The 27,877-nt window shown below is 39.5% G+C and overlaps 1 protein-coding gene across 1 annotated transcript in view; it reads left to right on the forward strand.

Moving 5' to 3' along the window:
- Nucleotides 1-27,877, forward strand: part of Pus1 (Pseudouridine synthase 1) — a 137,242-nt gene that overhangs the window by 21,627 nt on the left and 87,738 nt on the right. Inside the window, exons 2-3 of the mRNA XM_067147454.2 lie at nt 7,630-7,843; nt 27,588-27,754. Of these exons, the coding sequence (XP_067003555.1) occupies nt 7,630-7,843; nt 27,588-27,754 (381 nt within the window). The remainder of the gene's footprint in view (nt 1-7,629; nt 7,844-27,587; nt 27,755-27,877) is intronic.

The following is a 27,877-nucleotide window of genomic DNA, read 5'->3' on the forward strand; positions in this document are numbered from 1 at the left end:
CTGCAGACAACATTGTTGCCATTTGTGACATTATTGGTGAAGATTGGCAAATAAAATTTTCACAAATTATTTTAACTGTAGGAATGAGTTACGGAAGTGTTTAAACCATCATCCGAGATTAACTCTATTTCAGAAAATTATCTGCCAGGTAGGTTCCTCGTCTGCTGAACCAGGAACAAAAAACTTTATGACAGGAAGTTTGTCAGAGACTCCTGCGTTGCTACGAGGATGAAGGAGAGGATTTTTTGGTGACTTGTGATGAAACTTGGGTGCATCACTACACCCTAGAGTCAAAGCAAGCAAGTATGGAGTGGTGGCGAAGAGACGAAGCAGGGCCAGTCAAGGCCAAAACATGCTCATCTACTGGAAAGGTGCTTGCAACCGTTTTCTGGGACTCCATGGGCTTTTTGCTGGTGGATTTTCTCCACGAACAAAGGACAGTAAATGGAGCCTATTACTGTCTCCTTCTGGATGAAGCAAAAGCTGCATATCGCAACAAGCGACACTGGCAACCTATCCGAAATGTCATTGTTCTCCATAACGATGCAAGGCCGCATACTGCCACTTTAACGTGAGAAAAACTGGAGGAAATTCACTGGACACCTCTGGAACACCCTCCATACAGTCAACATTTATCGCCCTGCGAGTACTATTTGTTTGGACCACTCAAACCAGACCTAAGAGGACAGCTGTTTGATTATGATGCAAGTGTAGAAGAGTTTGTGTGCAACTGGCTCCGCACACGTCCCTCTTTTTTCTATCAGGATGGCATAAAAAACTTGCCAATCCGATGGAGAAAATGTGTATCGAAGGCAGGACACTATGTAGAATAGTGATCTCTATATATGTAATTTTTTGGTTGATGCAATGAATTTTTAAAAAATTCCCCATTTATATTTGATCCACCAGTTACCTTTATGCAGTGGAGGGTAGTGCTCAATGGCAATGTTGAAGTAGTGCACTGTTGTGTGTAATGGGAACGTTGTTTTAAACAGGGAAAATCCGCAAGATAGTATACTAACCAGTCGTCACCAATGGATTTGTCACTATCTGGCATACTTCGTTAATTCACCTTTTCACCACTAGAATGCGCTGCTGTTGCCATAGGGTATGCTGGAGGTTTATTAGCCGCTTCATTTGCCACAAGCACTATGCTTTTGTCACTAGCCGTACCTAACAATGTAGCACACTGTCATATCGTCTGCGCCTAGATTACTGCGCTGCAAGTGGGTAATGCCGGGCAGCACATAGTAAAATTTTGCTCTTAACCAGTCAGATGGAATTCTCTGAGCCATATATACTGCGTTGAATAGTGCAGTTAGTGTGTCTCGTCCTCGACCATCACCTTGAGCAGTGAAATACCATACTTTTCAGAGAAAGGTCTGCGTGAAGCATGAAGACTAATGGTGAAAAATTACAGCCTTGTCAAACCCCTGCATTTATTGTGAACTAAGCATTCTACAGTTTGTTCTCGCTGGAACCTGATTGTTGACATAAATGGTGTTGATTTCCTATAATAATCTGTCACAATCGTATCGACAATCCTATCTCCCATTCAATTTAAAAATTACTCATACTCCTGTTTTTAATTACTCTGGTGATGTACTTATTGCTGCGACTGTTGAATAACTTGGACCAGTAAGCTTCAAAAAGCATTAAATTCATGTACAAAAGATTCATGTTTCCTTTAAATTATTCTTCCCCCTTAACACCCTATTTTGAAAGACTAGGCTGATTAAAATTCAATGAACTATATAAGTTACACACAGCTACTCGAGTTTGTATACTGTTGAATGAATCAAAACCCTACTACCTTTCTTATTTGTTTAACTAACTTTCCTCCTTTTACACCCATAATACACATTCCAGCTCTCATACCATTTTCATTCCCAACAACAAAACTACTATTTTCAACTAGTCTTCAGTTCTCGGGTGCCAGACTCTGGAACCTTGTTTCAGTGAATATTAGAAAATCTATTAACTTGAACTTTAGATCTATTTATCAAAATTATTTCCTAAGCTATAAAACTGCCTCAGTGAATGATGTATGATTGTGCAAGTAAATGGTTATATTAGTACTTTAGTTTATAAGTTAGACTGTATAGATATACTTACTTACAGAAGTTAAATGAAATGAGTTAACTTTGTAATGTAAGATTATTACCATTTTTAGCTCTATTTTTTTGTTTGTATTATGTTATGATCATACTTTTATATTATGGTTAAGTGTAAGAGGGGGCCGGGTGCCTTAACTTCACCGTAAATACATTAGTATTATTATTTTAATATTAATATTGTTTAATGTTATTTTAATAATAATTACTTTACTGGCCACATTGGACCACTTGAGCCATTCCATGTTTACTTTCTCTTTGAAGGTTGTACTGTTTGAGTGATGAGTCCAGTACTGGTACTTTTTCATTCGTTCCGATCGTAATTTTCTCAAATTGTCTGAAATCACTATAGCCCTGCCATATGTCATTTCTGCTGAAAATTTGTTAGTCTTAAGAAGTGTGTTAATTTTATTTCTGTTTTCTGCATCTGCTATCTTGAGTCCAACTGCTTTGAGATCTTGCTGAATTTCATGGATGCATTGCCCTCTGTCTTCTTTCCAAGATTTCTTATCACTAGTTGTCGTAAAAGCTTATTTCCTGGCAGTTGCAAGATGTGAAAGAAACGTGAGATTCTTTTCTTCTTCATTGTGCTGGTGATTGGGTCAATCTCTCGATAGGCAGTTTCATTAGGAAGATTTCCCCAGACTCCTTCGACCTGGTATTTTTTATTTATGCAAGTTCTGATTCTTCTTTTAGTTTTGAGGGCTGGTCAGTTCTTCTGTTTTTAATTTGAAACAAGATTTAACAAGCATAAGTGGCTTCCAGGAAATGCGAACGACAGGAAGCATGACCAACAAATGGCAAATAAGTTAATATGGGAAGGACAGCTGATTCAGAAAGTGATGGAACCAACCAGAGGGAAAAATATTTTAGATGTGGTGCTGATAAAACCAGATGAGCTCTATAGGGAAACTGAAGTAATAGAAGGTATTAGTGATCATGAAGCTGTTTTTGTGGTAGTTAAAAATAAATGTGATAGAAAGGAAGGTCTTAAAAGTAGGACTGTTAGGCAGTACCGTATGGTTGATAAAGCAGGTATGAGGCAGTTTCTAAAAAGTAACTATGATCGGTGGAAAACGGTAAATAAAAATGTAAACAGACTCTGGGATGGGTTTAAAGAAATTGTTGAGGAATGCGAAAACAGGTTTGTACCTTTAAGGGTGGTAAGGAAAGACCCACCTTATTATAATAGAGAAATAAAGAGACTAAGAAGGAGGTGCAGACTGGAAAGAAATAGAGTTAGAAATGGCTGTGGAAGTAAGGAGAAATTGAAGGAACTTACTAGAAAATTGAATCTAGCAAAGAAGGCAGCTAAGGATAACATGATGGCAAGCATAATTGGCAATCATACAAATTTTAGTGAAAAATGGAAGGGTATGTATAGGTATTTTAAGGCAGAAACAGGTTCCAAGAAGGACATTCCAGGAATAATTAATGAACAAGGGGAGTGTGTATGTGAGGATCTTCAAAAGGCAGAAGTATTCAGTCAGCAGTATGTAAAGATTGTTGGTTACAAGGATAATGTCGAGATAGAGGAAGAGACTAAGGCCAAAGAAGTAATAAAATTTACATATGAAAACAATGACATTTACAATAAGATACAAAAGTTGAAAACTAGAAAAGCAGCTGGAATTGATCAGATTTCTGGGGATATACTAAAGACAATGGGTTGGGATATAGTACCATATCTGAAGTACTTATTTGATTATTGTTTGGCCAAAGGAGCTATACCAGATGAATGGAGAGTTGCTATAGTAGCCCCTGTGTATAAAGGAAAGGGTGATAGACATAAAGCTGAAAATTACAGGCCAGTAAGTTTGACATGCATTCTTTCTGATTATATTAGACATGTTTGTGAAATTAATAACTGGTTCGATAGAAGGCAATTCGGTTTTAGGAAAGGTTATTCCACTGAAGCTCAACTTGTAGGATTCCAGCAAGATATAGCAGATATCTTGGATTCTGGAGGTCAAATGGACTGCATCGCGATTGACCTGTCTAAAGCATTTGATAGGGTGGATCATGGGAGACTACTGGCAAAAATGAGTGCAATTGGACTAGACAAAAGAGTGTCTGAATGGGTTGCTATATTTCTAGAAAATAGATCTCAGAGAGTTAGAGTAGGTGAAGCTTTGTCCGACCCTGTAATAGTTGAGAGGGGAGTTCCTCAGGGCAGTGTTATCGGACCTTTATGTTTTCTTATATATATAAATGATATGAGTAAAGGAGTGGAATCGGAGGTAAGGCTTTTTGCGGATGATGTTATTCTCTATAGAGTGACAAATAAGTTACAAGATTGTGAGCAACTGCAACGTGACCTCGAAAATATTGTGAGATGGACAGCAGGCAATGGTATGTTGATAAACGGGGCTAAAAGTCAGGTTGTGAGTTTCACAAATAGGAAAAGTCCTCTCAGTTTTAATTACTGCGTTGATGGGGTGAAAGTTCCTTTTGGGGATCATTGTAAGTATCTAGGTGTTAATATAAGGAAAGATCTTCACTGGGGTAATCACATAAATGGGATTGTAAATAAAGGGTACCGATCTCTGCACATGGTTATGAGGGTGTTAAGGGGTTGTAGTAAGGATGTAAAGGAGAGTGCATATAAGTCTCTGGTAAGACCCCAACTAGAGTATGGTTCCAGTGTATGGGTCCCTCACCAGGATTACCTGATTCAAGAACTGGAAGAAATCCAAAGAAAAGCAGCTCGATTTGTTCTGGGTGATTTCCGACAAAAGAGTAGCGTTACAAAAATGTTGCAATGTTTGGGTTGGGAAGAATTGAGAGAAAGAAGGAGAGCTGCTCGACCAAGTGGTATGTTATAGATGTTGATTCTCATAGGGAATCTGAAATATTTGTCCTGAATGAGCAAATTTATAATACCAATATAAATGGTCCGTTATTGGACATTATAAATTTTCCAGCTAGCTCGTTCTTGGTTGCCAGCGTTTCGCCCTCGTGTGCTAGGGCGGGCTCATCAGTTGGTACCTAGCACACCTACCAATACGCTGGCTAGTGCATACCGTGGAGGCCACTGCGTAGGCTAACTGGAGCCACCGGCAGTGCCAATGCACTAAGAGACTTTGTCTCATCACTAAAAATTGATGCCTGCTTGGCCATCAGATGATATAGATGTTGATTCCCATAGGGAATCTGAAATATTTGTCCTGAATGAGCAAATTTATAATACCAATATAAATGGTCCGTTATTGGACATTATAAATTTTCCAGCTAGCTCATTCTTGGTTGCCAGCGTTTCGCCCTCGTGTGCTAGGGCGGGCTCATCAGTTGGTACCTAGCACACCTACCAATACGCTGGCTAGTGCATACCGTGGAGGCCACTGCGTAGGCTAACTGGAGCCACCGGCAGTGCCAATGCACTAAGAGACTTTGTCTCATCACTAAAAATTGATGCCTGCTTGGCCATCAGATGATATAGATGTTGATTCCCATAGGTAGGTGTGCTAGGTACCAACTGATGAGCCCGCCCTAGCACACGAGGGCGAAACGCTGGCAACCAAGAATGAGCTAGCTGGAAAATTTATAATGTCCAATAACGGACCATTTATATTGATATTATAAGTGGTATGTTCCGAGCTGTCAGCGAAGAGATGGCGTGGATGGACATTAGTAGACGAATAGGTTTGAATGGCGTCTATAAAAGTAGGAAAGATCACAATATGAAGATAAAGTTGGAATTCAAGAGGACAAACTGGGGCAAATATTCATTTATAGGAAGGGGAGTTAGGGATTGGAATAACTTACCAAAGGAGATGTTCAATAAATTTCCAATTTCTTTGAAATCATTTAGGAAAAGGCTAGGAAAGCAACAGATAGGGAATCTGCCACCTGGGCGACTGCCCTAAATGCAGATCAGTATTGATTGATTTTTAGCAGACCCGGCCAACAGCTGGAAACTGCAGATGATGATGATGATGATGATGAAGTGGCTTCCAGGAGAGTTACAGGGTTATAATGTTGGATCTTAGTGTCTATTGACAGGTATTTCTTATTATAAATTGACCAGGTTAGAAACTGGGCTTCTTTTATTTTGTTGGTTCTGTTTATCCATGTTTCTTTCTCGATAAAGACAATAATAAGAACAACAATCCTTTGGTATGGTCAACATGTTTTCCCGTGGTACTCTTTTCATATGCCTTCTCTAGATTTACAAAATATAAGCATGACCATTTGCTCCTCTTATAGCATTTTTCAGTTGCTTGATGCATAGAGAAAATCTGATCCTAACAACCCTGTTGTGATCTGAAACTGCGCTGGTTTTCATCCAGCATTGATCACACCCTCTTTTCTAAAATTCCTGTAAACATATCACCTGATACACTGATCAAAGAAATAGATCGTTAGCTGTTGCAACCCTTCCAGTTACCTTCCTTGAATTCCATGCTCATCCTTTTACTCTGTGAAGCTATTTCTCCCCTTGCCTTCCCATTATATTTTATCATTTTGGGTCTAATTTCAGCTATTCTTGCTGCTTTATGACATTGTAGTTTATTTACTATCTCCTTTCTACTTTCTGAGGCATAATTTGTCTTCAGTGCTCTCCCAATGAAATCTGTTGTTTGTGAGTTAGACAGAGGGTTTTCTTTTTACATTGAGAACATTTTTCAGATTATTCCATTCTTCTCTCCAACGAGTCTCTGTGATGTAAAGCAAGTTCGTCTGATTTAGTGAAAATGCCATTCATTTTCCTTGCCTTTCTAAGATATTTTTTTACAGTCCTGAACGGTTTCCTTACTGCTTTTCTTAACTTTTTCAGCTTATTTCCAATAACTTTCCATGATTTATTCCTTTATTCTGGAATTATTTGTTTAACTGTAAGTACAGTTCCCTTCTTGGATCAAATCTTCTTTTGTTTAATTATTGACATGGCGTATTTTTTAAGTTTACAAGTTGCTGTGACTTAATTCCACTGAGATACTGACTTTTTTAATGTTCATGTACTGTTGCTCAAAGGCAAGTCCTTACTGTTTTTGTTACAGTGTATCTGAATACCATCTGTTCTCTTTCTGTATCTTGTACATACTTACTGTCTAGTCTTTGGAACTTCACTGATCGTATCCATGTACATCTGCAAAATTTTCTTGTCTTGGAAGAAATTAAGAGGAAGTGAAGACAGGTTGCACCGGGGCGTCAGAAAGAAAGACCTGCTCCAGGCGAGCTGAGGATGTCCTTGGACATTCCCTGCATTAAAAACCATAGGGCCTACACTAAATAAAATAAAAGCTTTTTCTATGTTAGGCCTAATGAAGTTTGTTTTCTGCAGAGCAGATTAATTACATTAGTTACTCGTGGTCCCTATTCCCTCGTCATACAAACTTTGTATGAAAGGAAACTTGGAACCTTTTGTATTGTTTGAGACATGACTCTGGTAAATTTTGTTATTACTACTATTCAGGTATTATGCTTTGGCTAATGGAGAGTATCTAATTTATTTGAGATAAGATTTTCCATTAGAAATCACGTTTCCTACAAGGACGATAAATTTGTTTTGCAGGTTTCCGATTTGAGTTGAATCTTTTCAAACGTAACATGTCCAGTTCTCCAGTTGCTGTCAATTCTCTGCTAGAAATTGTCAAGAAGAGACCATTAAGTGATTCCAAAGAGGAACCAGCTCATAAGAAAGCACATGTTGACTTTGAAAGAGTGAAAAGAAAAAAGTATGCTGTGCTCTTAGCATACTCAGGCCAAGGATATTTGGGAATGCAAAGGTAATGTAATACATATTTGGGTGTATATTAAATGGCATGAAGTGTTCTTTACAAATATTGAGGTTACCTTTGTGTCTGTTTGCCTGTTGAGACCTTTATTTGGTATGGTGCAGTGCATACATATTAAGTATCATTGTTCCACCCCTCATTGGGATGGAAAATAAAAATTCTCTTCAGAATTATGTTCATCACATATGCCCATACTATTATTTCATTCTCTGTAATACATTTCTTCAGTCCATATGCTGAATTTTGTTGTGTGTAGCTAATACTTCTAAAAGATCATAGTCTCTTAATCCTGCTTTCTGCTTTCATCCTTTTCCCTCATGTTCCATGCTTTTTAGCCAGTTGCCAGTCATGATCAAAGAGGAGACCTTATTCATTTGCTATCTCTTTCTGTGTATTTCTTTGGTCTTTTAGTTGATTGTTAGTCCAAAATAAACTATGGTGCAGTAGCCCGTCAGGGCCTTGGCCTGCCAAGATGACTATTAACCTGCCAGCTCGCCTGCAGAGATGGTAGTACTATGGGGTCAGCATGATTACATCTTTGGCCTTATTGCTCGTCTTTCATGACTGGATCCACTGCCACTCATGTAAAGCAGCTCCTCAGTTGGACTCGTGAGGCTGAGTGAACCTTGTTCCAGTCTTCAGTACAGGATTGAGGACAGCTGTTTTAACAAAAATCAACAAATGTCTTTGCTTTTTACAGGAAACATTTGTCTTCATGTTATTCAAAGCTCATTGTCATAAAACAGAGATAAAGCTAGATTTTACTTGTTGTTTAGAGAGGCTTTGAATGATATGAAACAGAAATATTTGCTTAACAATGATTTTTTTTTTTAAATTACAAAAAATTGGGGATTTTGCAAACCTCAACATATCTGCTTGCTGCAGTTACAGTTACAATATGATTTGGATTACTTATACACATGGAGTATTGAAAACAGTTTGCAACTTAATATAAATAAATGCTGTTTACTTCAGATTTCAAATAAGAAAAATGCATTGAATTATAAATATAAAATTAATAACAAAGAACTCAAAGTTGTTCACTCTGTTAATGACTTAGGGGTAATTGTTATAAGAAATTTATCTTTCAAGGAGCATATTAATACAATGGTTAATGATTCCTATATGAAATTGGGTTTTATAATAAGAAATTCAAGAGATTTTACTAACACGTATGCACTCACTTTATTATTCAATAGTATTGTCTGATCAAAACTTGAGTATTCATGTGTAATTTGGTCTCCATGTTATAAAGCTTATCGAAATCAAGTTGAAAGAGTGCAGAAATGCTTTTTGAGATATATTTATTATTTAAAAAATATAAGATATTCCCTTATAGAAATTATGTTTCATATGTATTTTTGTTGATTGAATTTAAATACATATCGCTAGCCAGTAGGCATGTAATAGCTCAACAAATTTATCTCTATAAGATTGTTAATGCACTAATTGACGATAATAGTGTGCTTCACGAGTTATGCTTTAATGTTAGAAAAGGAAATTTAAGATTTCGGCAATTATTTATAACTCCAGTCTCCAAAACTGTATTTTGTAAGAACTCTCAGTTTTTCAATATGTGTGAAACATACAATAACTTAATTAATAAGTATTATATAGATCTTGACTTTGCTTATGAATATGACACATCTGTAAATATATTAAAATAATTTTACTCGTTGAAGTGATTTGTTTATATGTATAATATTTACATGATTTGGTTACAATTTTTTTTTTTGTTTGATGTATTAACAGGCTTACGAGATATTGTTTCATCTATTTCATACAGAGCATGCCGGGCTGAGTGGCTCAGACGGTTAAGGCGCTGGCCTTCTGGCCCCAACTTGGCAGGTTCGATCCTGGCTCAGTCCAGTGGTATTTGAAGGTGCTCAAATACGTCAGCCTCGTGGCGGTAGATTTACTGGCACGTAAAAGAACTCCTGCGGGACTAAATTCCGGCACCTCGGCGTCTCCGAAAACCGCAAAAGAGTTGTTAGTGGGACGTAAAACAAATAACATTATTATTATTTTCATACAGAGCATTTTCATATCTTCTTATTTTGGGGATTTCTATGTTATTTGTGTAAAATAATTTTGTAAAAGCCACCTATAATTGGAGTGTGTCTCTGTTGGTGGCACATTTATTAAATAAATAAACACAGTAACAACTTAAGGTTTAGAAATACACTGAAGGCTTTTATTGTTTGTCAAATCTGATCTCATTATTGCTTAAAAAATTAAGTGCAGTGACTCTGGACCGTAAATAACTTTATCACTTGACTCTTTAGGACATCCTTGTAAAACTATTGTAAAATTTGTAGCACATTCCTTTGGGTAGATGCATGTTTAGGAAGGAGAAAATCGTGCAAAAATGATGTGAAACACTACCTTACTTAACAGAGAGGAGAGATCTTTCCTCTATGCTTGTAAAGAACTTCGCACACCTGCCCCTAAAAGTATTCTTATATAGAAAAATTAAAATGGAGACTTATGTCATTCTTATTGTTTGGGGAGCAGTTTGCTGTCGTCTCCAATAAATCTTGCATCACATGTAGCCCATGGCTATCACATCTCTTGAAAATAATGAAACCATGAAATTTGAAAGTGACTTAGCATGGCATGTGCTGGATGCAACAGCAGTATCTGTGACTATACTACTAAAAAAATTAGAGGGACAAGATTTTGAATGCTTACATTGTTGTTAAGTTAGTGTATACAGTGATATATTATGTGTTAGCAGACAATTCAAACCTTCATCTAATGGGAATGCACTGCTTGTTTATGTCACATTGTACACTTGGATGCAGCAAGCAGAAATCAAACACTATGTCATAAACCAAAGTGGAATCACCATCCAGTACTATCTCATAAAGTAAGACAGAGACCCATCAGTATCTGGTAAGGCCTCCATTTTCCTGTTTAACTGCTACACAACTACAGGCATACTTCTGATTAGTTGAATGCACCTTCACGTGGGGGATGTTCTCCCATTCTTCGACCAAACCATCTGAAAGTTCTTGAAGTGTCTGAGGGGTTCTTGGACACTCACTGTCAGATTTGTTGACCTAGCTTGTGCTACAAGTGCTCAATGGGACTGAGGACTGGACTTATAGCAGGCCATTCCATGGTTTGAATCTGGAGTTACTCGAGGGCAGCCCTGGTAGCAGTTGCTGTATGCGCCCTTGTATTGTCTTGTTGCAACACAAGCTGGGGACCTATAACTGCTGCAGTGGGCATAACATGATCAAGCACAATGTCCTCTTGTACCTGGCAGCTGTAAGTTTGTGTCTGATCATTGCAACCATCACTCTTCATTCAGCAAAAGAATGACTTATCAGTGAACATCATATTGTGCCAGTGTTGGAGTTGTCAGTTCCCATGTGCAAATCTCAGTTAATCTCTCCTGTGATGAGGTGCTAATCACACACTTTATTTAAGACCTTCATGACTTTAAGCCTGCCTCTCGCAGTCTGTTGCAAACGGTTTGGGTTTGGGTCTGCTGCCTGCAGACCATTTTTGTATTCCCAAGCTGTAGCAGTGTACAGTACTATTGAAGCGCACAAGTGACCCATACCAGTCCTCTCTGACTGTAGTTCTTCTATTTTCTATGCTGGCCTGGTAGGTCTAGAGTATAATCCTGCTTTTTCTAAATCATTTCCAGGCTGAGTGCACAACAGAATTAGCCACATGAAGCTTTGCAATCACTGCAAGAATAGGCCTGTCTTCTTGCAACAATGTGACAGCACGAACACACTCTGCTTCCGTTGGGTACCTCATTTGGACTAACTGCATGTAAACAAGGTACAGAAGAGCCTGTCACATAGACTACGTGCATTAGGGTGTCCCTTATTTTTCAAAAGAAAACAAAATAATGTCAGTTTTTTTGGGCTCATCCCCTAAATATTTTCCATTGTGTCAGATTTACTCAGAAACCAAATTTCATCTAAGTGGGCCGATATTAACCCATGTCAACTTGGGCGCGAAATTTGAATGTTATGAATTATAGGTTTTATAGTTTTAAATCAGTGGAAAAGCTATTGATACATGTTTAATATCTAATTTTATATTACTATTTAATATATTTTCACTTGTTAGACTGTATTATGGTTCTTAGTGTTCTTGTGGACACTTTCTTTTCAGTGTTTCTTTCTTGCAATCTGGGTACAGTGTACGATTTTCTTTAACACAACACAAACTGATTTTGCTCTTCATCTACAGTCAGTAGTCCTTAAAAACCTTACATTAATTTAACACACCTTTCGGTACAGTCATTCACAGCTTTCAACTCCATAACTATCCTTTACGCTTCTAAATATGAAGTGTTGCTTGTCCATGTCGAAGGACATTCTTGAATAAAACTATTGTCTATGTTGACCTCGGTTGGGAAAACCACGAAGACAGTCTTTCTGAGAATTCCGTAGCGAAGCATGGGTTCATCAGCTAGTATGGTGTCTAGATTTCTTTAAAGCTGCTTTTTAAATTGTGGAATCTATCCTTTCATATTTTTAGAACTTTTCAGAAGCAGAGATCTTGATAAGAAGCTTTTTCAGCTGCACTGCACTGAAGCCACAGTTTGACATAAACAGTTACAATGAACAGAGACATTTTTAAGGCATTTTCATTTACACTGGATTGTTTAAGTTGTGATCTTAACAGAAACATCTTTAAACAATAAATATCAAAGCTCCTGCCATCCATCAAGCTTGATGCATCGCTCCAGGAGGGTGTATTTTAGTTTTTCCAGAGTGTCCTGCCATAAACATTAGAGAGAGTTCTATTCGTTTACAATAATCACGTCTCAGTGTTGGTTTATGTAATTAACTTTCATAAAAGTCTAACATTTCTTGGTTATCCGGCTCACTAAAAAAACATTTCCACATTCTCTTTGCCACTTTGAAAATTATTGGCATTAACATTTTACCAGCTTTCCCTAAAATGTTTAAAAAGAGGTAGGTCAGGACTGCTTGTTAAGTCATGTACTTTACATTAAAATACACTTCGTAAAATAAGTTCCTATATGTGATGACGGCACAGAGAAAACAAGTTCCTGTCCAATTTTTGTTCAAGTAAGACACTTGCTCTATTAAAAAACATCCAGTGTTTGATGCAGTTGTGTCACAGCAGAGAATTTGTACATTGTCGTCTATACGCCAATATGTTAATGCATTCCAAACAGCATTCGCTTGTTCTTTTCCAGAAGAATTCTCTAATTTGGGAATCCTGATGAGCTGCTCACTGTCTCCAGATGTAAAAACAATTGAATGTCTTTTTTTTTTTTTTTTGGGTTCCTGACATTCACCTCAGGCAACAGTTTAAGATCCCAATGAACAGTAAAAATTCCAGGCATATCATTCTTGAAAGCAGATTTAATTGTTTCAGATCATTCTCTTCTTTTGCCTGAATCGATGAATAGAAGTTTTATTAATAGAGAGTTCTTTGGTATTGTGGCAAAGTGCCTCTGCTGTCGCCTGAAGGGGATGTATACAGAATCTCTTACACTCAGCTTGCATCTATCCAAAGCAGCTGCTAATTTAGGAGTAATAAAATTTTTCATACCATGCCTTACAGAATTCTGCCTTGATGTACTCCCAGTAGTCTCCTAAAAATTCACATACGTTGATTTCATCTGAACTTTGAAGTGCGTTATCTGAATCTTCAGATGATGAAGAAGAAAGTACAGCAGAAGATGTAGATGCTGCACACTCTTGTTTTTCTTCCCTTCCCTCTTCTTGTAAATTTCTTTGCTTCGCCCTTTCTTCTTTATCCATGAGTTTTTGGCCTATTCCTGCAAGGTAGCCTTTACGTCTTTGCTCTCTCTGCCGAAGTAAAACATCCTGTCTTCTTCCAACTTCATCATTTGTAGAGCAGTCACATGTGCAATATTAAGTAGATTGACCAAATTATTTCTAAACTTGACTTCACAATGCTTAAAAATATCTTCACACTTGTGGTTTTTTTTTTTGTTTTTATCTTTTTTTCAATTTACTCAACTCCTAATAAAAGTTAGACGTTTTTGTGATCAATGTTGATTAGCTCTTGTCGGAATTCTTGCTTTCTCCCAAAATATCATGCACTCAAGAACGACAAGATTAGCACATACACTGACAGTTAATTTTACCTCCTACCGGGCGAGTTGGCCGTGCGGTTAGGAGCACGCAGCTGTGACCTTGCATCCGGGAGATAGTGGGTTCAAACCCCATTGTCGGCAGCCCTGAAGATGGTTTTCTGTGCTTTCCCATTTTCACACCAGGCAAATGCTGGGGCTGTTCCTTAATTAAGGCCACGGCCGATTCCTTCCCAGTCTAGGTCTTTCCTATCCCATCGTCGCCATAAGACCTATCTATGTCAGTGCGACGTAAAGCAAGTTGCATTTTTACCTCCCATATGTTATAAATAAACTTCAAGCACATGTCTATTTGATGGTAATATGTGTGTGGTTATTTGGTGTTTCGTAACTCCTATTAAAAGTACACGTTCTCTGGCACTGCGTAATTGATGCACCATTATGTTAGGATAGTGACTTGAAAACAAGTATGACACGATGCACACACTGATAGGCTCAGGCCTGACTCAGCAATGGGTGGCAAGTCCAGACTTCTTCTTCATTCTTCATGCAACTTCGCGCTCAGCTCAGCACGGGTTAGAATGCTCTGATCTCTTTTTTTGTATAGGCATATTTTAGTCATTCAAACAGAATTGGAGGCTGAGTGTTCAAAAATTTCGAAGTCCGTAAATAAGGGACACCCTAACGAGCAATGTTGATTTCCCACTTTAGTTTTCAACATAACATAATACTGATACCAATATAGTTGGTACTTTATTGGACATTATAAATTTTCCCGCTAACTCATTCCTGGTTGTAAGCATTTTGCCCCAGTGTGCTAAGTTGGGCTTATCAGTTGGTAAATAGCACACCTACCAAGACGCATAGCTGGTGCTGCCGTGGAGGCCACTTCACTATCTTGTTAAGGGAATAGTGACTCTTCTGTCTGGTAGGTCATCAGCCCAGAGGTGGGTTGGATCCTCAAATAGCACCACCAAAGGCTATGCAGTTATAGGCAAACAGCAAAAATAAATGGCAGAGCCCAAGTGAGGCGTACTAGGCACGATGAGGAGCGAGGTAGTTTGCCGTTGCTTTCCTCACTGGGCCAGAACTCTTATATAGATTCATTTCATAGGCAGTTTATGTTTGTAAAGAATGTCAGAACAAGACAAAACAAACTTTATATAGCTTACATACTAACTGATTAATAGCTACAGTGGACTAAAATCATGTCCCTCTAATTTTCTTGAGCAGTATATTAAGTACACAATGAGCAAAATTCACAGATTTTTTAGTTAGTCACAGGTTAATTAAGCAAAGCAAAGTCACCTCCGTACAGGCCATGAAGGCCCTTGGAGGAGTGGAAGGCAAAGGCTTACACCATTGTTAACCTCAGCACTTGATGGGGTAGAGTGGTTAGCTCTACGCCCGACCGCATTTGCCACCAAGAATTAACCTGGTACTCATTTTTGATGTAGGCTGAGTGAACCTCAGGGCCATATGCACCTTCGGAAGTGGAAATATAGCTTCTTAAATTTTATGACTTTCTGATGTGGATTCGAACCCACGTCCTTCTGGGCGAACTGAGCACGCCTTTACTGCCTCGGCCAGGCAGCCCCTCACAGGTTAATTAAGCGATTGGATCTGTGCAGAGTTTGTGGCAGGGATCTGAAAGTTAAAATGTGGGGAAGTAAATTAATTTTCATGTGCCAGAAATTTGCCTGCAAGTTCAAACACTCGTGCTCGGCCAAAAAGGGTAGAATGCCACATGTTCTTTTGTGCCGATTACAACAGCTGCAGAAACAAACAAGGGAAAAAAAAGTGTATACCACTCTTAAATGCAGAAAGACTGGAGTTTTAATATGGTGCAAATAGGTCTGAGCCTGGTGCATCCATTCATTTTTTTTAAATATAAGTTTAAACTCAAGTATCCATACTTTTGAATCTGACAGTAGTATCCATTTTAACAGTGTTAGCCAGTGACAAGAAAATGAGATCAGAGCATTTTATGTATGACAGTGGACAAAATTTCAGTTGATGAATTTTGACTTATCCAATATGGCAGGGGATACAATGTGCTCACTGCTAGTAGAAATTCGACTGGAGCTTGTTTCACAGTAACCAGTAGGCTACGAAATGTAACATTTATGGGGAAAGGTTCCTCCCCAAAAATGCTCTTTACAGTTATGGCTTTACAATTAATGGTAAAAATGTTCAATATTGAGAATATAATATACGTTGATCACAACATAGTAAACGACACTGGAACCCATCACAAGTGTTGGGCCCAATGGCAAAACGAGTGGAGGAGGAATCCGTTACTCTAATGGTTCCCAGCGGTCATGGAGGCAGAAGAGGTCATGCCAGATGAACTGGCTGTAAAGGAGCATCTTAATTGAGTTTGCAAAAATTCGTTGCAGTCTCTGTGTTTGATCCTGCATGTCTCATTCCATATGTGCCACAGCACACAGCTCCGAGATCACAGTGCATGGGTCAATTCCTGGCAAGCTGAGATCCACCTTAAACAAATCCATGGTGGTGGGACTTCTTCCAAATGTTACTTACTGCTTCCAAAGTCCGGCAGTGATGGGATATGGATGGTGGGGGCAGGTTACGAGTGAAACTGGAAGCCCCTAGTTAGTAGTGTTCGCTACTGAGTTTATGATTCGAAGCAGTGTATCGATTCATTCAAGTGTCCGAGTGAATCTATTCACAGGAACGGCGAGCTCACGGCACACGATTTAGCTGACTCGCAGCGGACAGTGTTGAGTGGCACACTCACGGCTTACTAGTGGGACACTGGACATTAAGAGATAAGAATTTCGTTTTGTTCTGTATTGAAGTGAGTTTACTAATAAGTTAAAGTATAAAATGGTTCAACCTTTCAATACTATTAAAATAAGAAATGTAAATTTACATTCCTATTTAATTAAAATTGGTACCGGTTTCGACCAGTATTATTGGTCATCATCAACCGATCACAAATAGGTGTAAAAAATTGCACAGATAAATTGCGAAGTATAAAGAATTCTGTAGGTTGCTGATAGTGAAGCACTAAAATCTTTAGGGAGTACTATGCGTTGAAAGATGCACAGGTAAGAACAATAAGTTTAGATGATACTGTCAGATGCAGTTTATGAAGCACTATAACACACACATTTATCAACTGCAGTTTATAAGGCAGTGTACAATTTTAACGATACTGTGTGTCAATCATGAATGTTGGTAAGACATATGTGTTAGAAAGCACTGTACAGGGAGAATTCCATAATCAAATACGTATCTAAATATAGTACTGAGCAAATTCTTGAAGAGTTCAATTGCAGTTTATGAGACACTGTATAATTTTAGGGAATAGCACTGCCCATCGATAAATCAAAAAATTATAACGAAGTCTCCGATCAAATACGCAAATGTAGTACGGGGCAAGTTCCCGGAGAGGAGATCAGCAAAAGTTGCACTTCCCAGTTATGGCCATTCATTACACCACCTATACAACAGCAACACGACTATAATGACATGCACTGTAATGTCACTTTTCCATATAGTTTCCAAGAGACTCCAAACATTTCTGCGAACGCACAACCAACTTGTCGATGCCGGATGCATAGAAATTTCCTCCAGCGTTCTGCAACCACTCTGAGACAGCGTCCTTCACCTCCTCATAGGTCTGGAAACGTCGACCACCGAGCTCCGTTTTGAGCTTACCGAACAGATGAAAGTCACATGGCGCTAGGTCGGGACTGTAGGGTGGATGTTGCCAGACCTCCCACTTGAAACGCTGCAGTTCTCTCATTTGGCGGGCCTTGTGAGGTGTTGCGTTATCGTGCAACAAAATCACACCGGCGCTCAATTTCCCCTGGCACTTCTCTTTAATCGCTTTACGCAACCGGTGCAATGTTTGACAATACGACGCCGCGTTGATCGTCGTTCCTTTCGGCATGAATTCCACATACAGCAAACCCTCCGTGTCAAAGAACACTGTCGCCATAACCTTACCGCCTGAAGGTTGAACCTTGGGCTTCTTTCATTGTGGTGATGAGGGGTGCACCCATTCCACTGATGTTCGCTTCGTTTCGGGGTGAAGTGGTGGACCCACGTTTTGTCGCCTGTGACGATTCACCGCAGAAACCTGTTGCCGTCTGCGACATAGCGTTGAAAAAATGCCAGGGAGGATTGGAAACGTTGTCCCTTGTGCTCATCGGTGAGAAGACGTGGGACCCATCTTTCACACAGCTTACGATATCCAAGGTCCTCGTGAACAACGGCGAACAGACTGCCATACGACATGTTCAGCTGCGTCGCGATTTCTCTCAGTTTAATGCACCGGTTCTGTCTAATGATTGCATTCACACTGTTGTCCTTTGCACGGGTCCTGGACATTGCGGCCTTGCCTTCGCAATGGTTGTCTGTGATATCCGTGCATCCGGCTTCGAATTGCTGACACCACTTTATGATACCTTGCCGGGAAATGGCCCGCTCCCCATACACAGCACTAATTTCACTATGAATGTCCGTGCAATTCTTCCTTTTGGCCCATAGGAATCGGATTGTCGCACGCACCTCATATTTGGAGTGAACGTCCAGTTGACACGCCATTGCATTTGGCCGCTATTCACACATTACTAAACGAGACACCACAGTGCCCTGCCTAACAGACGCATGGGCAGTGTCTGTCCCTTTCTCCGCTGTGCCGATGTTTGCGACACACAGCGCGCTGCTGCGGCGCGTTAGTGCAACTAACCGTTTGATCCACCTACGTATATTTGATCTGCAACTTTCTTCATAATTTTTGGATCTATCGACAAGCAGTGCTAATTCCTAAAATTATACAGTGCCTCATGGACTGCAGCTGAACTCTTCAAGAATTTACTCTGTGCTACATTTAGATACTTATTTGATTCTGGACTTCTTCACAGACAGTGCTCTCTAACACATCTAACTTAAGAGACTTTTAGAAACACAGTGCTGATCTCCTCTTCAGGAATGTGCTCCATAGTACATTTGCGTATTTGATCGGCGTCTTCTTCATAATTTTTGGATCTATCGACGGGCAGTGCTATTCCCTAAAATTATACAGTGTCTCATAAACTGCAATTGAACTTTTCAAGAATTTGCTCAGTACTATATTTGAATACGTATTTGATTATGAACTTCTTCCTGTACAGTGCTCTCTAATGCTTATGTCTTACCAACGTTCATGATTGACATGCAGTATCCTTAAAATTGTACACTGCCTTATAAACTGCAGCTGATAAATATGTGTGTTATAGTGCTTCATAAACTGCATTTGACAGTATCATCTAAACTTATTGTTTTTACCTATGCATCATTCAACACATAGTACTTCCTAAAGATTTTAGTGCTTCACTATCAGCGACCTATAGAATTCTTTATACTTCACAATTTATTTATCTGTGCATTGTTTTACACCTATTTGTGATCGGCTGATGATGACCAAAAATACTGGTCGAAACCGGTACTAATTTTAATTAAATAGGAATGTAAACTTACATTTCTTATTTTAATAGTATTGAAAGGTTGAACCATTTTATACTTTCTTTTAACTTATTAGTGGACACTGGACATTGGTGGGGAGCCCAGCTTCTGCTGCAGCGAGACACAGTGAATCATGGCACGCTGAAAGAATCGTGCGTAATCATGGCCCAGTGAGACACAATACACACACTTCATTATCGGTACACTGGACATTGGCGGGGAGCTGAACTTCCTCTGAAGCAATACATGCAGAGCCATGGTACACTGAAAGAATCAAACACTATAATGGACTCTCGAGCTCAGTTCATTTGAAAATAATACCCACTTGCATTCACTGTCCTCTTCGACTTCTTACAGGGAGTTTTAAATAATAGATGGAATATTTGCATTGTTAAAAAGGTAGTCAAAACATAATTCCAAAGTACCTAGCTTGTAAGTAGGTAGGCTATTAGGTTATTCTATTTACCATATTATTTTAATGAATCAGTATTTTTATAACTAGTTGACGTTCGCAGTTAATTAAACTCAGCTCTCTAGCCTCCCCACCTGGCTGACTGGCTCAAATGGTTGAGGCGCTGGCCTTCTGAACCCAACTTGACAGGATCGATCATGGCTCAGTGCGATGGTATTTGAAGGTGCTCGGCTCGTGTCGGTAGATTTACTGGCACGGAAAAGAGCTCCCGCAGGACTAAATTCTGGCACCTCGGCCTCTCCAAAAACCATAAAAGTTGTTACTGGGACGTAAAGCCAATAACATGATTATCTAGCCTACCCTATAGCTGTGGGTCATGCTCATGACCACTTGAAATTGTCTGTTTTATATTCAGAAGAACCGCTCGGTATTCTCTCAGTTTGTATGTCACATCATTGCACAGTACTTCAATAATCGAATCACGAGATCACCGGTGTGCGTGGACAGTGAGTAAGTGAGCAGACTGATGCAATACATATACATGCATACATACATTATCATTATAGACTGTTATGCCTTTCAGCGTTCAGTCTGCAAGCCTCTGAGAATTTACTAAACGTCGCCACAATCCTCGATTTGCAACTAGTGTTGTGGCCTCATTTAGTTCTATACCTCTTATCTTTAAATCGTTAGAAACCGAGTCTAACCATCGTCGTCTTGGTCTCCCTCTACTTCTCTTACCCTCCATAACAGAGTCCATTATTCTCCTAGGTAACCTATCCTCCTCCATTCGCCTCACATGACCCCACCACCGAAGCCGGTTTATGCGTACAGCTTCATCCATCGAGTTCATTCCTAAATTAGCCTTTATCTCCTCATTCCGAGTACCCTCCTGCCATTGTTCCCACCTGTTTGTACCAACAATCATTCTTGCTACTTTCATGTCTGTTACTTCTAACTTATGAATAAGATATCCTGAGTCCACCCAGCTTTCGCTCCCGTAAAGCAAAGTTGGTCTGAAAACAGACCAGTGTAAAGATAGTTTCGTCTGGGAGCTGACTTCCTTCTTACAGAATACTGCTGATCGCAACTGCGAGCTAACTGCATTAGCTTTACTACACCTTGATTCAATCTCACTTACTATAATACCATCCTGGGAGAACACACAACCTAAATACTTGAAATTATCGACATGTTCTAGCTCTGTATCACCAATCTGACATTCAATTCTGTTGAATTTCTTACCTACTGACATCAATTTAGTCTTCGAGAGGCTAATTTTCATACCATACTCATTGCACCTATTTTCAAGTTCCAAGATATTAGACTGCAGGCTTTCGGCACAGTCTGCCATTAAGACCAAGTTGTCAGCATAGGCCAAACTGATTACTACATTTCCACCTAACTGAATCCCTCCCTGCCATTTTATACCTTTCAGCAGATGATCCATGTAAACTACGAACAGCAAAGGTGAAAGATTACAGCCTTGTCTAACTCCTATAAGTACACTGAACCAAGAACTCATTCTACCATCAATTCTCACTGAAGCCCAATTATCAACATAAATGCCTTTGATTGATTTTAATAATCTGCCTTTAATTCCATAGTCCCCCAGTATGGCGAACATCTTTTCCCTCGGTACCCTGTCATATGCTTTCTCTAGATCTACGAAACAAACACAACTGCCTATTCCTCTCGTAGCATTTTTCAATTACCTGCCGCATACTGAAAATCTGATCCTGACAGCCTCTCTGTAGTCTGAAATCACACTGGTTTTCATCCAACTTCCTCTCAACGACTGATCGCACCCTCCCTTCCAAGATGCCAGTGAATACTTTGCCTGGTATACTAATCAATGATTTTCCTCGATAGTTGTTGCAATCCTTCCTGTTCCCTTGCTTATAGATAGGTGCAATTACTGCTTGTGTCCAATCTGAAGGTACCTTACCAACATTCCACGCTAATTTTACTACTCTATGAAGCCATTTCATCCCTGCCTTCCCACTATACTTCACCATCTCAGGTCTAATTTCATCTATTCCTGCTGCCTTATGACAATGGAGTTTATTTACTATCCTTTCCACTTCCTCAAGCATAATTTCACCAACATCATTTTCCTCCTCCCCATGAGCTTGACTGTTTGCAACACCACCATGATGATTTCCTTTTACATAGAGATGATGTTCAAAATATTCCCTCCACCTCTCCAGTGATTCCCTAGGATCTGCTATGAGTTCACCTGAATTACTCAAAACACTGTTCATTTCCTTTTTCCCTCCCTTCCTAAGATTCTTTATTACTGTCCAGAAAGGTTTCCCTGCTGCTTGACCTAGTTTTTCCAGGTTATTACCAAAATCTTCCCATGACTTCTTTTTGGATTCAACAACTATTTGTTTCGCTCTGTTTCTTTCATCTACATACAAAGCCCTGTCTGCCTCGGCCCTTGTTTTGAGCCATTTCTGATAAGCCTTCTTTTTACGTTTACAGGCTGCTCTCACTTCATCATTCCACCAAGTTGTTCGCCTTTTCCCATCTTTACACACAGCTGTTCCTAGGCATTCCCTTGCTGTTTCTACTACAGCATCCCTGTATGCCACCCATTCACTTTCTATATCCTGAACCTGCTTATTGTCTACTGTTCGAAACTTCTTACTAATCATATGCATGTACTTCTGTCTAATTTCCTCGTCCTGGAGATTTTCTACCCTTATTCGTTTGCAGATAGATTTCACTTTCTCTACCCTAGGCCTAGAGATACTTAGTTTACTACAGATCAGATAGTGGTCTGTATCATCGAAAAATCCGCGAAAAACTCATACATTCCTAACAGATTTTCTGAATTCAAAGTCTGTTAAGGTATAGTCTATTATGGATCTGGTGCCCCTAGCCTCTCACGTGTAGCGGTGAATAGCCTTATGCTTGAAGAATGTATTCATAACAGCTAAACCCATACTAGCACAGAAGTCCAGCAGACGCTTCCCATTCCCATTAGCTTCCATATCTTCCCCTGATTTACCAATCACCCTTTCGTATCCTTCAGTTCTATTCCCAACTCTCGCATTGAAATCGCCCATTAGCACTATTCTATCCTTGCTGTTGACCCTGACCACGATGTCACTCAATGCTTCATAAAACTTTTCAACTTTATCCTCATCTGCAGCCTCACATGCTGAATACACGGACACAATTCTTGTCCTAATTCCTCTCACTGACAAATCTACCCACATCATTCGCTCATTTACGTGCCTAACAGAAACTATGTTGCGTGCAATAGTATTCCTGATAAAAAGCCCTACCCCAGACTCTGCCCTTCCCTTTCTAACACCCGTCAAGTACACTTTATAATCTCCTATCTCTTCCTCATTATCTCCCCTTACCCGAATAGCACTTACTCCTAGCACATCCAGATGCATCCTCTTTGCTGACTCAGCCAGTTCTACCTTCTTTCTTCCATAAGCCCCATTAATATTGATAGCTCCCCATCGAATTCCATTTTGTTCACCAAGTTGTTTCCAAGGAGTCCCTCGCCTGTCAAATGGGAGTGGGACTCCATTACTCCCATAGGTCTGAGGCTTGCTTAAAGTGTTCTGAGCTCGGTAAATTCGTGAAGCAGGATGCTGCCCTACTTGCACATAGTCCAGATGAGGATCTCTCCTCTAACGGGTTATGGACCACCAGTGAGTTGTATAGTCCTAGCCGTCTGAGCACAAGGAGGGCCACGACTCAGAATATGTCCGAGATGCCCTCTCCCATTCCATTGCAACTGGTATCCCAACTCTCAGGACCACTTACTAGGCCACTCAGCCGTTGCCCATGGTTCACGAACTAGGACATGACTACGGTAACCCACGAACATGAACTGATGCAATAGCTTAAAAAAAAAAGATGTTTAATCAGAAAACCAGTGGGCTACTGTACAACTCGTGTAGCCTATACAAAATGATGATGATTTAAAAATCCTCTGCTGATAGAAAGACATTTTCAAAGATGACTGAGAGAGTTGGTCATGCGTTTAGGATCGTGTAGCTATGACCTTGCGTTCAGGGGATGGCGGGTTTGAATCCTACTGTTGGCAGCCGTTAAAATGGTTTTTCCATGGTTTTCCATTTTCACACCAGGCACATGCTGGTGTTGTACCTTAATTACGGCCACAGCCACTTCCTTCCCATTTCTAGCTCCTTCCTATCTCTTCGTCACCATAAGACCTATCTGTGTCGGTGCAACGTAAAGCAACTTATTTGATTTATATTTAATATGTGAGCTACTTATTGTGGACACAGGTATTTTTACATCTAATTCTATATATATATACAAGAGTTGTGACTTTCGGAGAACTGTGGAAAACCATTAGGTAGTGTATAAAATTTGAGTTATATCAGTAATTGTTATTATTATTATTACTAACTATGTATGTTTTGTGCTGTAATGTAATAAGCAAGTATAGTATTGAATCTGAAAATTAGATGGCGCATAGGAAAGCAGTTCATAGAATGAAGACCAGAGAGCAGCAGCAAGCATTTTGCTGCCGTCTTATCAGTACACACTGCACAGATGCAGTAGGATCGATGATTCTAATTTGCCGTGAATCGGTTCACTGTATCGATTCAGTAACGTGAATTCATTTTAATGAATCAAATATCCCATCACTACTAGTTAGGACCTGCATGTTGGCAGCAGAGATGTGTGATCATCTTCCTAAGACCCTGTAACTACTAGGAATTTGGTCCTGCATGTGTGTTTGGGCAAGCCTATTTAAAATTACCGCTGCCCACCCCACATGGGGAAGGCCCTAGAAAAGGTGGGGTCAAATTCGGAAGTCACATCTTATGTCCGTCTGGGTGGCCCCACCCAGCGGGTCACCCCTCATCAAAAGCAGGAAAGAGTCGCAGTCTGAAAATCGGAATTTGGAATCTGAGAACTTTATTTGATGTAATAGATAATGACAGGCTGGAGAGAAGAACAGAACTTGTTATCCATGAGCTCTCTAGACTCAACATTGATGTTGCTTCAGATGCTGTGGCTGTACCTTAAAGAAAGCCACGGCTGCTTCCTTCCCATTGTTAGCCCTTTCCTATTCCATTGTCACCATATGACCTAACCACAGACTTTCCAACTCTCCCTGATTTTCAGAGCATTTTTCAGCAATTTTTGTATTATTTTAAACTCCCGCACATTTCCTCGTTCTATCGATATAGATCTGGTCGATAGTAGTTCTAATAATCACAACCAGATGGCACTACAGGGCACGGTGGCCAGCCATGTGCTCTTCTTTGGTCTGTAATACAGTCAAATACCTAAATAGCTTAATAATAAAAAGTGGAAGTTGCAAGCGAGTAACTTAACTTCGCCATAGACGTCTACCTGGGGCAGGACCTGCATAAGTGCTCGTGTTACATCACGTAGCAATGCTTCTTGGTATATCTTAATATTTGTTTTGGCCAAAATGTCAAGAAAGAAATATGATGCAGTGTTTAAAAGCGCCAGTGAAATGTGAAGGAAGTTTAATGCTCTTCAACTTTGTAAATAGGTATATTCCTCTAAAAATGCATGGTTTAGAAGTTATAAGCAAAAAACTGAAAAATTTCAAACATTTTGAGGTTTTCTGCTCCCCACCCCCAAGTTAGCACAGGGTCCTCAAAGTCGAAAACTCAGATTCTACTCCATAGAGTACCCAGAAACAACATACCAAAATATCATTAACTTTAGAATACTGTCCAGGTAACCCCCTTCATTTATTACCTGCTGCTCAGACTGTTAGGTTCCTAACAAGTTTCATTCTCTTCTGTAGTGTAGATGAGCAACAAGGCAGTCATGGTCAATGTTACAATGTAAGGGGTAAACAGAAAATTTTCTTGGCTTGTTTTCGATTTGTTCCCTCTTGCTGTTTGTTTTTTTGAATTTTGAATTTTTGAACACATATTGTACAAAAGCTTGCCAAAAAGTTCAGAAAATTTGGGTGCAAGCCACCATTCAGAACAAAATTAAATCTAGGAACAATATCTGACAGGTTAACTTACCTGTTCGTATTTACAAACTTAATTGCAATCCTCCTGCATTATTGTCCATCAGGTTGTTCCTGTCCAAGTCTCCCAGTAGCAGGTGTCCCTTAATTTGGCTACTGCAGGCACACACATACCATAGATGCATTTTGGCCAACAAGTATAGCTACAGGCTGCACAGATAACACATTCTCATGCAGACCAATTATCTGAGCCCTCTCAGCTGGTGACAGTTGTTGACATCATGTTCGTACTTGTCTCGTCGGTGAGGCATGTTTCACCAGTAAACACTTAATGTCATTGCTCCTCACAGACTACACATCAACTGAGCTCTGTTGGGATTTAGTTTCTGGAGGTGGTTTGCCTAGGAACAATCAGCTGGGGAGGATTGTGTGAACAGTCCAATTAGCCTGAAACCATTATCATATAAGCACAAGCATTCTCAAGTTTTTCTTTAAAACTGGGGTTGCTGAGTTGCCTGGCGCATTTTGGCTTTGGCCAGCTATTTGAGGCCAAATGCCTATTTTGACGTCGTGTGATTTATCAGGTTAAGATACTAGTCTGGAATCAACCAGCATTTGAACCTCATCTGTATGGATAGAGAGCCAGCAACTAACCCACTGCACTGCACATTCTCACTGAACAGGCATGCCTTCAAATCATGTGCATAGTATCATCAAATCATAAAAAAAATTTAAAAATGCCCTTTTCACTGTAGTGTTAGTAATGAGCCCATATTATCAAGTGTTTCTGTCCTAGTAGTCAGTTGCCTAAGACAGCCAAATACAGGTGGTTGAAATTGCTTCATTTTGATAGCACATTAGCCATTTGACAAAGTTGGTAATTATCATCACCATCTATTATATGGCATTGAGGAATATGTTAAGTTTCTGCAGTGTGCAACTTCAATATAGCTTGTTTCTGTCATATGTATTAGTTTTCTATTTTTAAAGTAGCTGTTTATAGATCATGTTTTCACATTATTAGCTTTATGTTCAAACCTTATTACAGCTAATAGAATTGGCAGATACATTGTAATATGTGCTACTGATGATATTATTCAATATGAAAAGCCACTGGACTAGTAACCTGTAGACCGAGCTTAAATTGCCCAGCGTGGTTAGGGTTGCGTAGCTGTGAGCTTGCATTAGGGGGATGGTAGGCCCACCGTTGGCAGCCCCAAAGATGATTTTCCCATTTTCTCACCAAGCAGGTCCTGTGGCTGTACATTCATTAAGGCCATAGCCGCTACCTTCTCAGTCCTTATTTAATAACGCAGGTTTTTTTTTTTACAGGTATGTTATAGTGTAGTATTTATATTTAACGTGTGTGTTTGACAGACTGGAAAGCTTTTAAGTTGCGTTGAATTGACTGTGGTTTTGGCTGTGTGGCTGTTGGTTTCCCATTTTCACACCAGGTAAATGCTGCGACTATCTTAAAGCCAGGGTCGTTCCCTTCTGAATCCTAGTCCTGTCTTGTCTTTCCTTCTCTGGCGTTTGTTGTAGATCGTGTTGTATGATGTAAGTATTGTGCACAGCAGTTAGTCTGCAGACGACTGTTGACTCATGTTGATAAATTTACTTATAGTTATGGAAATTATATTTTATGGGAATTCTTAAACTTGCTGCTTACACTGAATGAGTATTGAAATGTTTCCTCTTATAACAACAACCACTTTTATGTGTGAATGTCCATTATATTTCTCTAGGGAGTCCATCGTACATTTAAGTTGCAGTTTCTATTTGTGGTAGATACTCATTTTTATTCTTTTTTTTTTTTTTTCAGGAATCCTGGTAGGAAAACAATTGAAGAAGACTTATTATGTGCAATGCAGAAGGCTGGTTATATATCTGATGATGCATTCACTACTCCTCAGACTATCCAGTTCCAGAGAGCTGCACGGACAGATAAAGGTGTTTCTGCTGCTAGGCAGGTGGTGTCTGTCAAACTGCGTGAGTATTCTTCTTATTAGGATGAAAACAAAAGTACACGTGAGGAAGGTTGGAAGAAAAATATTTGAATTTAATGCTCTCTCTTAAATCTACAAATTCAGAAGGCCTAAATAAAGAACTGTC

This window comes from Anabrus simplex, chromosome 5 (assembly GCF_040414725.1).
Source record: "Anabrus simplex isolate iqAnaSimp1 chromosome 5, ASM4041472v1, whole genome shotgun sequence".
Lineage (NCBI taxonomy): Eukaryota > Metazoa > Arthropoda > Insecta > Orthoptera > Tettigoniidae > Anabrus > Anabrus simplex.